At 42.2% G+C, this 17,698-nt stretch overlaps 1 protein-coding gene across 7 annotated transcripts in view; it reads right to left on the bottom strand.

The window, feature by feature from the left end:
• ANKRD42 (ankyrin repeat domain 42) overlaps positions 1–17,698 on the bottom strand; it is a 26,517-nt gene extending 8,819 nt beyond the window's left edge. The window contains exons 1-12 of one of the 7 annotated variants that reach the window (XM_075742428.1): positions 17,403–17,698; positions 15,598–15,758; positions 14,384–14,547; positions 12,725–12,832; positions 12,291–12,410; positions 11,557–11,692; positions 7,910–8,110; positions 6,802–6,927; positions 5,169–5,274; positions 4,106–4,281; positions 3,567–3,693; positions 746–890 (exon numbers count right to left, since the gene is read on the bottom strand). In XM_075742428.1, coding sequence (XP_075598543.1) covers positions 746–890; positions 3,567–3,693; positions 4,106–4,281; positions 5,169–5,274; positions 6,802–6,927; positions 7,910–8,110; positions 11,557–11,692; positions 12,291–12,410; positions 12,725–12,832; positions 14,384–14,547; positions 15,598–15,616 — 1,428 coding nt within the window. In that variant the 5' untranslated portion in view covers positions 15,617–15,758; positions 17,403–17,698. Of the gene's footprint in view, positions 1–745; positions 891–3,303; positions 3,709–4,105; positions 4,282–5,168; positions 5,275–6,801; positions 6,928–7,909; positions 8,111–8,672; positions 8,805–11,556; positions 11,693–12,290; positions 12,411–12,724; positions 12,833–14,383; positions 15,452–15,597; positions 15,759–17,402 lie in introns of those variants that run through there. The other 6 variants (XM_075742426.1, XM_075742427.1, XM_075742429.1 and 3 more) reach the window with 6 other exon arrangements.

The following is a 17,698-nucleotide window of genomic DNA, read 5'->3' as shown; positions in this document are numbered from 1 at the left end:
ATATTGTTGATAATCTTGCTTCACTAACGCTAAGTTGGTAGTAACCTGTGTAGTATATACCTACTTGGTTATTGCTATACTATTGATTGTTGCTTTACTATTGATGCTACCATACTATTGATTGGTACTATATTATTGATTGCTAATAGTATTTTGTAATAGCTTGAAATATATATATATTTTCACTTAATTATAGGTATAATTGCTAGTGGTGATTTTGTGGTAGTATACTTGCTGGTGGTGATTTTTGTGGTATTTGTGGAGATCTGTAATAAAGGAGAGAAATTCAGAGGATAAAAGCCCCTGTGTCTTTGTGTATTACAGAATCCTAAAAACCCACGGTTGTGATCTCTGCACACCTGCAGGCCAGGTAACCCTTTAGGTCATGACAACACCTCTCCTGAAGTACCAGTCCAGTCTCAGATACCAGGTACCAGCCAAGATGAACTGTCAGTCACTGCATGGAAGTACTCATGGATCAGTCCACTCCCTTCTGTTAATATGAAGAATATCAGTGCTTCTCTGCCAGGGTACAAAGAGAAACTGGTATCCTTTCACAGCAGAGACACTGTCAGGATGCAACAAATGCTACTGCTCGTTTCAGTGTCCCAAGCTAAAAGCTGCTAGCACATTTACTCCAGTATTTCCTAGCACCATGCCTGGGAATCTTAGTGAGAACGACTGTGCACAAGCAACAGGCAGTAGCCTCTGTCCTGTGCATGGAGGGAGTTCATGTGGCACTCACCACGGGGAGAGCAGGGGGGGCGCGGGTTTTCTCCAGGCTCTCTCTAAGGTGGCTTATCTCAGCACGGTAGTCATCCAGCTGGCTCTCCAGCTTCTCCCGCCTGACTCGCTCATATTCCAGCTGGGCCTCCAGCTCCCTCATGGCCCTGCCAAAAACAAGGGAGACAAGCAGAGTGTGAAGCACATCCAAACCTGCCCTGGCCGCTCCACGCAATCCTGTGCCTTTGCTAAGGAACAGGCTGGCCACAGCAGAAAGCACTGCAACTGGGCTGGTATGAGCTACAGTGTGCTCCTGGCTCAAGACTGCAACAGCTCTAAAGAGCTGGTTTTCCTTCTTTGCTGTCAGCTGTGCTCAGCGCCATCTGACCACCAGATGGAGATGTCTTCCCACACACTGAGCCAGGCGGTAGGCTGTAACCCAGGTCCATCTCCAGCTGCGGAAGATGGAGAAGTGCCCAAGGAGCAAAAAGGTTAGTATGAAACAGAGAAAAACCATATAACTGGAGGGGTCAGAGGCAGCTATTTAATTTATGATGTCTGGTGCCTCTACATCCTTCCTATTGATTGGCTTAGCCACAGATGAGGAACACTCAAATGACAGCCTGCATGACGCTTACTAAAGGGAAACTGAAGCCCTGGCTGATATACAGTTGCACAAGATCTCATTGGTCACACCCACAACAGCTCCTAAATTAATTGAGATTCCTGGAACTGGTTAGCTGAGACATAATTCACATATATTCTTATTATAAGAGCAATTGACCTCAGCAACTGAGTCATCTGGAGTTGAGCTGGCTCTCCTCTGTATCAGGATGAATTAGCACAGATACAAAGATGGAAGACTGGTAAAAGGAAAAGGGAGATGTCTGCCCTGTGGATTCAAACAGCATGGCAGGAAAGCTCTCAGCAAAAGCAAACCGCATTTCCCGGACTGAAGTATTCCTGACTCATGCAGCCCAAAGCTACCAGGCTGTATCAACCTTACTGACACTCTAAGAACAGCCTGTGCTTATGCTGGGAAATCAGTGCGGGGGGGCGCAGGGTGACTTCTTGCATGCTTCAGATCAATGAGACGCAGCTCTAAAACTGTGTGGCACACACATGGTGGCAATTGTTTCCATGCAATGCAGCCTGGATTCACAACAGGCCTCTTACAGCCAGAAAACATGGACTAAAGCATGAATCTTCAAAATCTGCTACAGTAGCCTTCCCAAGTGGCAACTCCTGCTTTTCATCTAGCAAAATGCTATTGTCATTCAATATTTTAAAATAACGAGGTTTTCTGGCATATGATACAGGCATCTTTTAGAGTTTATCCACAGGTAGGTACCCTGAGAAGGGCGGGGAGGTATGCTGAGAAGTGGTATTTCCATGTCAAAAGGCCAGTGTGGAGCTGGGGATGCTCTCTGGCCTCCACTGATGAGATAAACCCTTCAGAAATCCTCACAATTTTTCTAATTTAGCCACACATGCCACAGAAAGCAAAAATCCCTCAAAGAGCCTTATCAGAGCCCTCTAATAGACACTGCTAGCTTTTGAGTAGCTGCTCTGTCCAAAAGGAACTCTAATTTCTGCCATTAGTTAACAGTGAGTTTTCCACCATTGCAAACAGATTGCTCTGACCTTCCAGTGCAGGCATCAACATCTGAGCTGGTCACACTCCTCCTTTAAAGCCAGGAGAGACACTCCTAGAAGTGATGAATCTCATCCTGAAGTACATGTCTCATTATGCCCTGAAAGTGCCTACATCTCTCCAAGAAGTCTAAAAAGGAGCTGAAGGTAACTAACTCGGATGCAGATATATCAAGTTAAGGAAGATGGACTTTCAGCCTGAGCTGAGTCAAAGGGTGATCTGGAACCAAAAGAAATCCTGACCTCAGTTTCTTGGTTCATATAAGGTTGTAAAACGAACTACTTAATTCCAGTCTGCAACACCTATTACCTGCTCCAGATCTACACAGACGGGTAAGTCTGCTGTCCTCTTGATGGCACACAAGCCCTCTGGATACAGTCTCCTCTCAGTAACCAAGCAAAGGCAGTGGTTTGGGGTGGCCCAAACACATAATGGACATGGTTATCTGAGAACAGTGGGTAGCCAAATCTTTGACAGGTAGAGGTGGAGACAAGACTGTCTTTTGGAGGCTGCATTATTGTTTAAGCTCTAAATCTTTGACAGACAGAAGGGCTTTTCTTTGAAATTTAGACAGTCTGCCCATCAAATCACCGACCAGTCTAACAGAACCTTTTCATTTAATGGAGACCCTGAGAATTAGACAGACATTATGAAAAATGCTTTGTATGCAAGGGCAGGTTTGCTGAGATTTCTTTCTTCTGTGGTTTGGATGTGAGCTAATGCTTTCTTGAGCATAGAAATATATTGCCCTTGACACAGAAATGTAGCAGGTCATTGAAAAATTTCTGCTGTACATGCACTTCCATCCAAGCCATGCTAAGACTAATGCATTTTTTCAGATTTATTGAAGTCCATACATGTATTTGGCATCTTCAATGCAAACAAAAAAGCCAGGACTTATCAGACCTACTGCACATATACTGCAGGAAAACCTCGAGGCCAAACAGATAATCTTGCACAAGAAGTGTGGACCCATCAAAGACCTGTGTTGTGCAGTGGGGCTGATCCTGATGGCAGAAGTCTAGAAATGGTCAGACAAACTGCTGCAGTCCATTTTTTTTTGGCCTGGTTAAATTTGGTCAGTGGAAAGAACAGAATGGCCAAAATAACTTGAGTGTAAGTTAGACTTAAAGAAGGCTTTAAAAAGGGCCTCACAGAGTTAAATATTAGCAGGGCAAGTTAACCTTACTTCTCAACCTCTCTTTCCTCTTTTTTAATCTTCTTCTCCTCTTCAGTTATTCCTCCCAGCTGTCTGTAGTTGCTGTAGGCAATTTCTAGAAGTTGCTGAAGTTCTTGAATCTTGCGATAGGCCCTTACTGTAATATAGAGTCCTCCAGGTAGATAAAATGCATGGAGAAGACAGTCATGCTACAAATCCAGTAGTCTGGAAAACAGTCTCAAAAACACAGAGCAGAAATCACACTGCTCAGCAAATACTGAGCTACACCCAACACCCACACAGCAGACAGATTTCAAAAACAAGTAGCTATCCAATATGATTTCACCGACATGGATTAAAACAGTGTAACAATTATGTTCTGATTGCCCTCTACTATGCTTTCTCATTTTCCACAATTTGTTTGAATGCTCAGTGGTACAGATAATCCTGCCAACTATCTCATCTTACAACAAAAAAGTCACAGCAGTTGGCAGGAACTGTGCAACTAGGACTATAATGCCTGGAGACCAACTTTTTCAAATAAGGAATGATGGAAAGACAGTGCTTACTGCGTGCGTTCCTTTTCTCTGCTTTATCCAGGGTTAAATCTTCTTTGCTATCTGTACTTCCTTCCACACTATGTCTTTCAAAAAACTTTATGTTGTTTGCATCTAGTTCTTCATCACTAGAGTTACTGTCTCCAGTTCTTTGTGTCAAAAGTTCCACAGCTGCCAGTTGGGCAAATCTGCACAAAGAACAGTTAACCTACACTGAAATAACCCCATCATCAGAAAAATGCAGCCACGCTCCCTGCATGTCATAGAAACTCTCTGAAACTCTTCATGCTCCCATTTATCGGAGGGGGTTTCAGGAGCACTGGTACACAAACTATAAGCAGCTAATCTGCTTTTGTAGTATTCTGATGGCATCTGCCTTAATGAAATCTTATGCCAATGATTCCCACGTCAGAGTTATCTTTTCCTTTGCAGGATTTCTTAATTGTATCTCATCAGAAACTGTATTATTTTTATTAATGCAAAAATCAGCTGGCCTTCGCTAGTTCTCATCTATTTTGTAGGGCTGGAGCATACTGGCTCACAACTTTCCTTCTGCAGATCAGCTAATTTTTATCTTTTATGCCTGACCTTCCAAAAAAATACTAAATTAAGTGAAAATTAAAACCTTTTATAGCTACAATACAGCTTTGCTTATCTACTTATCAATATAGCTTTTCTTATCGATCTAACTGAAAGAGGGTAGATTTAGATGAGGTATTAGGAAGAAATTCTTCCCTGTGAGGGTGGTGAGGCAATGGAACAGGTTGCCCAGAGAAGTTGTGGATGCTCCATCCCTGGAAGTGTTCAAGGCCAGGTTGGATGGGGCTTTGGGCAACCTGGTCTAGTGGAGGGTGTCCCTGCCCATGGCAGGGGGGGTTGGAACTAGATGATCTTTAAGGTCCCTTCCAGTCCAAACTACTCTGTGATTCTGTGATCACTCAGAGCTGGAATTAATGGGCCTGATCTGTTCTTGCTCATCACTGAAAATCAGGATTAATTCCAATAAAGCTGACATTATATTGGTTTATAAATAGTAAGTAAATAAATGACAGAGCAACAGGATATGTACTGCTACCTCTTGGCTACATCCTTTGGAGTCTCTCCAGCATCATTTGTAATGTCACAGTCAGCTCCCATTTCAATCAGCCACTGTAAGCAATGGGTATGCCCCTGTCCAGCAGCTGAGGGAAGGAAGATGCACATAAGTCAGTTATATACAACTGAAGTGTTTCAAATGTCTTGTCATTATTTGATGTGCCAGAGGTTGGGTTCACTAACACACCATAGGGCAGATACTATTTCAACAGAAGCCTGTATTTCAAGATGCTCAAGTCACATGGGTACCTGCAATTGTGGGGAAGATCTTGCAATGTGGTTTTGTGTCTCTTCCTAGTTCCAGAAATTTATTGGCAACTCTTCCAGGACACGAGTTAATCTAAACTTGCCCAGTCTCACGTGCTGAGCATGAGAAACACAAATAATGCTGCAGTGAGGCCTGTATGTCATAGATTTGCAGCAAAGTAGTGTCACCTCTCTCCAACTCTGGGCTCCCATACATCAGACACTGCTGGTTGCCCCAGTCTGTGGTGTGTGGTGCTGTCTCATGGAGAAGGACAGAAGCCAGGACTTTGTGCTGGAGCTACAGGTACATCATTTCCTGGGCCAGACACTCAAGGTGACACTTATCAGCTGCAGCCCAACACAACAGCTTTGCCCCGTCATTTAATCTGGCATGGCTACTACTCATACCACGTGGTGCCAGGAACGATGTCCCACATATGGAAGATGGTATTTGGCATGTCTAGCTGAAACTTGCAAGCTCTTTTTCTCAAGGAAGAATAAATCAATTTCTTGACAGCACTCCCTTTGGATGTTTGGCATATTTGTTTTCTTATGGAGATAAGGAGATGAAATTACAATCAGACACAGTATTTCCCCATAACACCAACATTGCATTTAAAGATGGGGGATAAAACAATTGTAGGTTAGCACCATTTCAAGAAAAGAGGGTGGGACAGAATGTAGAAAGCAGTTTTAAAATCAATATATATCAATTTTCATAATGACAACTTTAATTATGTTTTTAAAAATTCTACCATTTATATCTATTTAAAAAGAAATGTGGGAAAGTGTGTTAGAAGCATATTACAAGAATACCTCCCTCTTTCTTTCCTCTCCTGTTCTGTCAGACATTAATATGAAACCCTCAAACACAAAAGGACCATTTTTCTGTAACGCTAGCACTTCACTACATATCAAGATGTTAGATACCAGCAGTTTACTCTCCTTCACAGCGTACTATCAGATGACTTTGTTGTGGTTGTTACAACACATCTCCAAAGTACCGCTATGTTCAGTAAATAAAGGCCCAGGACACAATACAGATCATTCTTATATCTAGCTTGCCAATGTTTCTAAAAGTCATGTCTTGCCTGATAAAAACAACTATTTAGTTTTCAGTTTAGATGATGTTTTGTCTTTAATATAAACTCTTCTTTCTTGATTTCAGCTTGGTTATTTTGTTTTTAAAGTGACACCTACACACTCATACGTCACAAAATATGTTTTTCAGAGTTGCCCTTTCGAGCCCTCAGGAAATGATATGCTATTTTTCATGAAGTTTATCTGATGAGCAGCCACTTGAAAAACTAAGTAAACAAGTCAGCAACAAATAGTAATGAGCTGAAACACAGATCATAATTACTGACCTTTGTGCATGAGAGTGGATCCCTTATCATCCCGCTCATTTACATTGATTACTCCACTTCTCACTAATCTTCTAAGCACTAACAAGTCCCCTCTGAAAGCAGCACCATGGGCTGGAAAGGCTAAAACTGAAAATGAAATGCACATGTTTCCAAACAGATGCCAGTAATTCCACTAAATATGCTCATATTTGTCTCTCACTGCTCACCTCTCTCACAGGAACTTATGCACAGGCACTTCATAGCTGTAGTTAGCCAGGTTAATGTACCCTTAATCAGTTATAATGCAGCTGCATAACTAGCACTGTTCATCATAGACTTGATTAAACATGTCTTGGTTATGGCTACAGGCATCTTATACAGTTAAGACATTAATTTCATAAACCTGAAACAACAAGTATACCTTTGTTTCATGGTCGATGTTGTATTACTAGTGCTAACTGGAGTAATTTGCCTATTTCGGATTTCATAGTCTAACCAAATATATAAACTATCTTACTTCTTGTTTAAAAACTACACCCAAAGAGACAATTCAATTTTTCTAGTTATTTTTTACAAACAGGGAGTACTGACATATGTATAATGATGAAAGACTATCAGACAAGGACAGTAAGTGCCTGGAAAAAGTAGAGAACTGAAAGTGCAGTTTTCATACCCTTGCTCTGCTGAAGGTTCTCCTCACAGACCTTGCCACATCCTTTGGCTGTTCTGACCGCAGTAGTATTGCTGGTTAGCAAGTAACCTTAATTTCGATGGGATTTTTCCAGGCTAAGTTGGTATTCAATGCAAGTAAGGGATTCTGAGCAAGCAAAGCTGAAAACTCATGAAAATTATACAGCTTGTCTGGATGTCTACTGGAGTCTAAGAACACGGATAACTTGGTATTGATAGTGCAACATAGTGTGATGTATTTTATTTCAATAATGGATAAATCTAAGACATTTATAAAACCACACTGAGCATCCCAGTCTTAGCTACCAGTAAGTATCAGAAGTATTGAAAGGAACAGCTTTTCCTTATATGTTATACTTGTGCTCATACAATTTTTCAGAATTAAGCATTTCTATAGAATTACAATGCCTATTTTAACAGTAACTTGATCCACACTCACCTTCCTGTGTCTCTGGACGTTCCTCCTCTTTTTCAACACTGTCAATATATTGCAGAATATTATCTTTATAGAACCGTTCAGCCAAGTCCCTTGGAGTTTCTCCTTGGTCGTTTCTGGCTTTCAGTGTGTGCATGGCAGTGGCCATTTTACTGACCAAGAACTTAAAGCAATGCAAGTGTCCTTCCCTTGCTGCCAGATGAGCTATAAAACAAGGTGAAAATGAAGTGTGTTAGAGCAGAGCACTGCTGCCCACCAAGAAAGCAGTGTTCTCACCACTAATTAGATCTAGCTTGTCTACCAGCACTAGAGCCATCCAACATGGCACAAGCGGGAGCAGCCTCAGTTGGATAGGGGATGCTCAGCTCCTACCCACGGAGATACAAGAGTCAAGGAAAGGCTCTGCAAAGCTTCCCTGGCAGATCTGATTGCTGGAGACAACACAACACTGCCAAGAGACCTAGGAGAGTGTGCTACTGGGGTGTCATCTTCTCCACAAACACAAATCTCGCTCCTTGGCAGCTGACTTCGCTGTCCTATGGATACTCATTACAGAGGGGCAGCAAGGGGTGTCCTTGATTAGGAGTTAAGGTCATTTCTGCTTCTGTCCCACCTCTACTGTGCCACCACAGACAAGTTTCATCACACCTCTGCATCTCAGTTACCCCACGTATAAAATGATGGCTTTACTGGGTAAAGTATTTGAAGGTACATCCCATGACAGAGGCTTCTATTCACAGCACTTCTGTCATACTTTTCTTTCCTTCAACTGTTGTAGACAGTTGCTGCTCCACCTCACCATGGCAGTGACTGCTTCCCTGCGGGGGTCAAGTGTTTCATCCCCTGTCCTTTAGGCTATGCTGAGGTTTAGTTATTTAATACTACCAGACTACTGGGCCTATAACAAAGTAAGAGGTACAAAACACATGCTCATTATTTTGAAATTAGTAGTATTCTCCAGTCCCATTAATGGGAAGAAATTGCCAAATTAATGCTTATTATGTGTTATGACTCCATGAAAATGCTCTGTAAAAGCTGGCTGATGTTCGTTCTACAGGCAAAAGGATTAGTTTGTCTCCAGGTAAGAATCTCATTGTCTTCACAGTTAATAAACAACGTACCCAGGACCAAAACCAAACATGTTGCTTAAGTTAATTTTTGCCATGTTCAAGTTCTCTATTTCAAACCACCCACAGATTTCCAGAGCGTAATTGCTCTAAAAGGTGATGGATATTGGTTTTAGAGCAAGATGACAATACTTAGGTACAGATGATTGCTAAAATTTAACACAACAAAACCTGAGCTTCACTGAAATCAGGGCAGTTTTTCCCATTGTCTTAATTTTATTCATTTAGTTACTGAGGGAGAAGTGAAAGGAAGAGCTACCTTGTTAAAGGTAAGTACTGACTACTAGTCAGCTGGTGAAAAACAGACTCAACCCTTATGAATCCACTTTCAGATACCTAAAATCTCAGGGATAAAACTTCACCTTTTGGGATGAAACTTTTTTTTTTTTTCCTAATCAGATGTCTGTCCTGTGCCAAAAGCTGTCAGAAAAGCTCAACGTTTTCTGCAAAGATGGCAAGGGGAAAATAGATTGAAGAGTTGTATTCCATCCATGTCTTTTTGCACAGTTTCAGTGGGATGCTGTGAAAGACACATAAAAGAACTTTTCATAGGTGGCTTTTAACCTGTGTGGGTTTTAGTAGCTAGTGCCCAACATATAACTGTGCCATACCATCCTCAGGCATGCTGAGCACTTGCAGCTGAGACTAAAGCCAAAGGGTACTGTGATGTCAACACAAAATATGCAGCTTAGTGCCGAGAACTTTGAAAAGCCTTGCCTCAGACATCACAAATAGGGAGTAGGTAGTTGGTGTTGGTATCCCAACTTCTCTGTGTTTCATCTCGCCTTTTATGAAATCAGGCTAACACTATTCACTCTTCTCAAAGTGGTGAGTGAAAAAAACGTGTCTGTGAAAAATTCAGATGTTGCGCTATAATTAAATTAATATTATATTTAGAACAGGTTTAACTAGTGAGCAATAAATGAAACATGGATATGACCAAAAACCAAATACAGAGAGAAAACAAAATGCTGAATTAATGAGCATAGCCCATTCTGTACATTGAATGAGCCACAGTTCTTCCAAAAAATTAGCATGCTATAGGTAATTAAAGCTTCTACTATAACACACACATGCAAAAGGTGCGGCCACATTTTATGTGTATGACATCGCAACCTCAGGAAATTTCTTTCAGTATACTCTTAGGAAAAATTAGAGCACTCTTTGTTATAGGCCCAGTACTCTAGCAGCTAATCTTGAAGCTGTAATATGTAAAGATGATTTAAGTTCACTTTGCTGTTTCAGAAGCTGAGGAAAAGCTGGTCGGTACATCACATCTCTTTATTAATCTTTTACTAGCAGTGTTCCAAAGCATTTTCTTGCCTTTGGATGATAATATCATCAAATGAAACAGAACAAAGGCTAGAGGATTGACTTCTGTAGATGTCAAAATAAGAGCAAAACCGATTTTCTGCTAACCAGTTTATACAGAGCATTTAAGTAGAACTGTGTTGGCATTTGCCACCTCTCCATAACGGTCTGTTATCAGGGAAGTGTTCCCAAATGCAAATAAAGCCACTGTCCACAGTGCCGCCAGGGTGCCTACCATTGTGACCGCTTATTGCTAATACACCAGATGTCCTGCTGGGATGCAAGAGCCTCACATCCTTTAACAAGAGCCAGGTTTGCAAAACAGAACATAGATAGCAGTTTACTAGATAAGTGGTGCTTAACAGAGGGTAAAAAAACTTAAGAAGGGATTTAAAAAAACTCTGAACAACTTGTAGAGAAAAAATATGCTATTTGGAACGAATAATGTGACAAACTGTAAGAAGGAAAATACTAAAAGGGAAAGGATGCAACAAGAACACAGGGTATTAACAACACCGTTGAGCTTGTGAATGTAAGAGAGGATACTGAGGCAGTGGTGTGGTAGGCAAAGGGACGCCGCAGGAATAAACACTGCCCATTTTTATGCTAAAGTGATTATGCACATGATTATGAAAAGAGTACAGATTACAGATAACACAGAAATACCAGTATTCCAGAAATCAAGATGAAGAAATCACAGGTAAATGAGAACAATGGTTTTACCCAATCCGTTAAGAAACAGTGGAATACAAAAACCTGCATATGAACATGTCAGAATCTGATCACGCTGGCACAGCTATTAAAGCCTGGCACAAATTCAGAAAGGAGCATATAGCAGCTGAAACTGCATCCTGCTCCACCTACCCTCCTCCTCCTGTGATCTCCGCTGCCACCTGCGCTCCATCACAGTGTAGGAGATGCTGCCTACCTACACAGCGTGCTCAACCAGGCTCAGCCTGCTCCCTGTTCCAGCACCCGTGAGCTCTGGCCCTTGCCAGCAGCAGCAGGAGATGAATAGGATAGTGTCACCGACAGACAAATACTTTGGATTTTATAAATCCCCCCGTCATTATAAAAATGGAATAACTGTGTTGATTGCATGGAATCAAATAGCAAATGCTGCTGGCGTGCATTACTTATAATTTGCTACAATAATCACATAACACAACTGTAAACCAAAGGTTAAAAAAGGTATGATTTATCCTGATATACCTGGAAGGTTTCCATTGTTATCCACATCATCTATACACGCTCCCCATCTAACAAGAAGCTGCAAACACCCCAAGCGACCATGAAAAGCAGCATAATGAACAGGCTTCCAGTCGTTCCTGTCTGAAACATTTACATTCTAAAACAAAAGCAGCAGGTTAATTCATTCATTTATGAATCTTAGACACAAGATAAATTGTATAAATAGGCATCAGCTGTTCATTGTGTTAAATTATTTAAATCAAATCAAATAATTTTTTTCAAAGTTCATGCCTTGTATGCAGTTCCCATTCCAAGACAGGTGCTTTTCACAGGTTCTTGGCTTTATTTAAATAATGCACATATAAAAGGTGCATTTTTAGACATACTTCTATCACTGCATTGGTCATTATTCTTTAAATATGCATCTGGATTATTTTTTTTTTAAGTTTATGTTTCCTTTACTATAGAAGATTTGTACAATTGGAAAGAATCACAACCACCACAGCAATGATCTTCATTTAATGACATCCTCAGTGGAATGTGGTTTACTCACATCATTGATTCTCTCTAGATTTTTGGATCATTTCCCTAATATATCTTAGAATAAAAAAATGGAAATTTACCTTAAAAATAAATTCACCAACAGTAATTAATCTACAGTTCTAAATCTCAGTTTAAGCTAGGGAGAGTTTTCTTTGGAAAAAAATACCAGACTTTGGCTCTGCGCTAGGAGACCACGGGTAAAAGTCTCTCACCGCTCCACTTCGCAGTATGGTTTGCAAGGTGTAAGACTGCCCATGGGCTGCAGCTAAGTGCGATGGCGTGCACCCACGATCATCCTGAGCCTCTGCGTTTGCTCCATTTATTAACAAAGCCTGAAAGAAAAGCAAAGTGGAAGTTCAGTTCAAAAGGTGAAAAAGCAAACTTCGCCTGGCAGGATCACTGGACATGATCAGCAGGATAACTGTGGGCTGACCTCAAGGCCCTGACAATACACAAACTCAATGTTTGCACAGATAGCACAAATGAGTGCACCGGTTTTAACAAGAGTGACTTGATTACAGTCATAAAGACATTGAGATACTCATAGCTCCATTAAGAGCTCTCTCAGCTGATCTTCATAATGAACTTGCCCAAACGGAAGGTCTCCCCTACTTACTTTCGTTAGGGAGTGAGTATTTACACCTACCTGCATGCAAGCATCCTGACCTCGGATAGCTGCCAGGTGAGCTGCCGTCCAGCCTCCGACAGTGACGTGTGTTGTATCAGCTCCGTGCCAGAGCAACCAGTGAAGGCACTGCTCGACCAAAATCAACATTTTTTATTTAACTATTCTTACCATGTATCTGAGACACATTTTAACTATAATCTATCAGTTGACGTTACATTTCAAAACCGTACTGGAATACTTCATTATGGCAATATGACGCCCCACAGCATGCCCTGGCCAGATATTTGTGCATCAGGAAATTACAGGCAAGTTTTTCTTTCCAAGTTTCACCCAAGGGTACAAAATGTGCAAAAAACCTACTAATTCAGACCCTAGCACTGATTTTACAGCATGGCTTCTTAATGTTACTCTTCCAGATTTAAAATGTAATCTGTGAGAATATTCACATGGCACGAGGTAAAAGCACTGGAAAAAACAATGTAAACATGCTCTCCTGAATTCCAGCTAAAATTACTGGCAGGAAAAATACCACGAGCCAAATTTAAAGCCTCATTTAATTTATTAGGCTCCTTAGGTGCATGCAATCCCATCTCTCTTCTCATCCTTCCACAGCTTAGTTTTGCTTATTCACCTTTTTTCCAGCAGATATTATTGCAATGGAAAGCTTTATGGACTATTCAAAAACAGAGGACCAGTTAAAACTTTTTATTATATATTATTATGATTTATTATCTTCTTTTAGGCCAGCCTACAGCTCTGGTTCCTCCACTGTTTCCATGATGGAACTTAGCAACAAATAGATGACAGATAATTCAATAAAGTCTAATACATTGATCATCATAAAGTAGGAGAGTAAAATGAAAAATGGCAGAATTTATAAAGGCAGAAAAGGGTGGGTAAGCAATCTGTTTTTACGGTTGACAAACATGATCAGCATTTTCTTGACAGTTTCTGTACATTCCAGTAACAGCACTGCACTTATTATTTCTTGAGTTTAGCAAGAACTTTACATTCTTTCCTTTGGGATGTGAATTTTTATACAGTTATTCATGGCCTTGTTGCTTCAAGGTTAGATTGCTGTAAAGATTGTACAAGGAGGCTGCAACCAGAAGGTGAATGTTGTGCTGAATGCAGCAGCTCAGTCCTCCTGGAAGTTCAAAACATTCATGCAAGCACTTGCTGATTGCTCCATCAATATTCAACAGTTTTATTTATTAAAAAAAATGTATTAGTATTATTTCTATCGAGAACGAGGTATGGGACAGGATATTGGTAAACAGAATGGACATGTTTTCATGTCACTTCTCACCTGCTTCAATTACCTGCAGAACATTTTAAACATCTTACAGGATTTTCTAGGTGTCTCAAGAGAAGGGAAAAACACAATAGGGACAAAAGAAGGTCATGAGTCTGAACGGCAGACCACAGGACACACTTTGCTCAGAGTAAGAAAATCACTGATTTTATAAAATCTGGCAACGTTGACTATATAACCTGCCTGGGGCTTCAGAAACGCAAAATGAAAACCTAAAATCCTGTACTTCTGCTCTTGGTGAATATATTTAATGAGAAAAACAGGCAGAGATTATTGATTTAGCTTGATCAAAGCTAGCAATTTTGTGTCCGGCCTCTCCCAAAGAAGGAAAGCATTAACCTATGAAGACTATCATGTTTTACCTCCAGACTTCCAGAGTGTGCAGCACAGTGCAACGGTGTGAATTTGTGGACTAAATCCACTTCATTAATACCAGCTCCACTTTTTATCATTGCCGCAAGCTGTTCTACATCACCAGCTTTCACTGCCTCATGTACACTAGCATAATTTTGCTTCTTCTTGACAGCTAGTGAAGAATAATAAAAGGGCATTAGTCAGTTGAGTAGCATTTAAGAGATAGGAAAGAAGTGATTAATCAAAGAAACATCAGGTGCCAGCTTCACAGGAACAAACCAAAATGTTCGGAGTAACCTATGAGATTGAGATTTGTATCAGCAGGAATTCTAAGTCACTTCTTCTGTTTGTCAGAAACAGAGCAATATGCAAAAAGCTGAGACAGCCATGCCCCATCCAGTGCCCCAGAAAAGGGCACAGAAGAGCAAGATCCAAAAGAAAGATGACAAGATGCACAGCAACAGCAGGAAGCAGAGGTACTCATCTATGTATGAAATGTTGGAGCAGGTTCACCCCAACATCGGCTCTCTTCTGAAACCACAGGCATCACAAACTCTTTCATTAATCACTTTTTCAAGTACAACACTAGTGAGGCTTCTCACTTGGGAAAACAAGCACTCAGCCATCATTTCCCAGGTGCTCCACATGGCCATGCTCCTGCCACTGTCACCTAAGGACTTGGCACAGCACTGACTACCACAACTGAAGGGCACCAGAGCCTTAACCAGGTGATCATACCATGAAATTGCTCTTGACTGAGCTACACAGATCGGTTTCAGGGCAAGCTGATGTCAAAATTAAAGCTGCTGTAGAAAAGCAGTTCTTTATACAACGTGTTAATCATCCCGTGTTGTTCTCTCTCTAGAATGATGGCATTGCTCTGTCACAGCTCGCTGTTAGCAGCCTGATGGTTTGCTCCTACCAAAGTCAGTAATATTTTCACTGGCACAGAATCAAACTCTAAATGTAGAAGTAGTAGGGTCAAAAAAAAAAAAATCAATCACCAGGCCACGGGATCAAATAACCTGTGTTCTCCTTCAGGCCTTTCCACCGATTAACTACTGGACTGGAAACAATGGGAGTTACATACCCAACCCCCTCCCGCAACATCTTAGTATCTTGCCAAAACTTGTAAACAGAAATATGTAAGTAGATCTAATGGCTGAGGAGGCTAACTTCAGATAGCCAAGCATAAGAAGAACTTAAAACAATTAGTAATCACCTTCTAGAGTAGTCATCATTCCAGTACCAAAACGCACTAACACTGTTTCATAAGATTTCACGCTGTTAGAAATCTTGAAGAGGTGGGCTGCTGTTTTGCAAGTCAAAGCAGTCAAGCATGAAAATGTAGGTCTTAAGGTATTAGTGCCTCAGCTTCTCCACCTGTGGAGCAGAAACGGTAGAAGTAGTAAAAATTGTTATGCAATTTGAGATTAAAAATATTAAAGGATATAAATGAGATATTGCATGAACATGTTTGTGATATATGTAAAAAAGCACCAAATGTAATTAAAACCAGCCTTTGCAGTTTACCAGTGCCTATTTTCATGTAATCTGTAGTGTGATAGTAATGCCTAAGCAGATCTGGGGTTGCCACAGAGAGGAAACGAGAGCTGAAGCTGTTTCAATAATCCAGGCTGAGAGTAACACACTCTATGCTCTAACACACCACTTGGTCTTATGGCTGTTTCACTCCACTTCCACCTCCCCAGCTCAGCAGGCTGTATTGCTGCTCTGCACAAAGCGGCTTCGGTTAGGAGCCGGGGCTCCATCATGCAAAATACTGTATGAACAAACAGCAGCAGTGTAGAAACACAGGATAATTCAGGTTGGAAGGGACCTCAGGAGGTTATCTAGTTCATGTTTCCAAAGAATATTTAATTATGTTTTGTGCTTTGTTTTTTTTAAAGAGACAGTATCACCAGGAAATAATTTTCTCACAAGGGAGCCATTTCTCATTATGCCAAGTGAGGCTTACAGACTTCAGCACAATTATACAGACTTACATCAGAGGAAGATTGGGCCAATTACGCTACTTGCCAAAGTACTCATGTGTTTAACACAATGTTCCAGTGCAGCAAGTTCAAGGCTATCTTTTTTTTTCTTTTTTTTTTTTTCTTTCTTTCCCCAGAAGAAAAGCAATCAATAAGGCCCACCAGCAGAGTGAATTTTGTCTCCCTTCTCCCTCTGGAGACCTACAACTGCACGGAGATCGATGCCAAGTGCTGCTTCATGGCTTCTCTCCACCACGGACCAGCCAAAGGCAGCTCGCCTGGGACTGAAGTTCAGTAAACAGCTGTTAACATCAATTCTGTACAAAGTATGTTGATTCTGAAAGTGAAGGACAGTGTCCATAATTTTAATGCATTTTTTTCATTGAAACTGTTATCAAATGCTCATCGGACATTCTAAGAGAAAATTCCTCTACAGAAAGAATTAAGTAAGCATTTTGAGATGAGTACCTGCCCAAAATCCATTAAAGAAATTAAGTGAAGAAAAACATGGCTCAGAATGGGGGAAAGACGTAATTTTAGGTTTCCCTGTGTTTCTGTAATACGAAGAAAACCCCGATCCCGTGCAGCGCGTCTTGGCAGCAGCTGAAGGGGACGCGGGGAGGCTGCCAGCCCCAGCCGAGTCCCGCTGCGGGCGAAGGCCGCGCTACTGGGCCCCGTGCCGGGGAACGCCACCAGCTCGGGAGGCGCAGGCCCTTTCCCCGCATGTTTGGCGAATATCGAGCAATGTCGGTATTTTGTGGGGATTCCGGCGGAGTCCCATGTCACAGACTGGGAATTTCGGGACAGCATAAATCGAGAGAGACTGAGCTGAAGGAGTGCGGCCGCGGCCCGCTCCGCGCCATGGCGTTGCCGCCTCGCGGGGGCTTTCCCCTCACGGCACAGGCGGGAGAGACGCCGCTGTGGGGGCGCAGCTACGGCCTGCTGCCGCCACGGCGGTGCTTGGGGAGGCAGCTGGGGCTGCCCGCTCAGGGAGGGAAAGAGGGAAGAAGGAGCGCGGGCGAGCCAGTCTCACCGGCCGGAGGGGGAGGCGGCGCGGTAGCAGCCGTTGGCGTGGCGGCCCCTCACAGCAGAACCGGCCGAGAGCTGCCTCACTCGCCGGGAGCTGCCTCACTGGCCGCAGCCGCCGCCTCCTCCTCCTCCTTCTCCTCCTCCCTCTCTCCTCGCCCGACACCGCAGCAGGGTTGCTATGGGCACAGTGTACGCTTTCCCCGGGCTCGCCGTCCCCGCGGGAGGGAAATGGCGGGCAGGGCGGGAGAGGCGACGTGTCCCGCCGGGGCCCAGGGGAGAGCGCGGGGCCGTGGCGGCCGA

This window comes from Balearica regulorum, chromosome 1, assembly GCF_011004875.1.
Source record: "Balearica regulorum gibbericeps isolate bBalReg1 chromosome 1, bBalReg1.pri, whole genome shotgun sequence".
NCBI lineage: Eukaryota > Metazoa > Chordata > Aves > Gruiformes > Gruidae > Balearica > Balearica regulorum.
The sequence above is the reverse complement of the archived record's forward strand: the minus strand, read 5'-3'. Positions and strand labels throughout refer to the sequence as shown.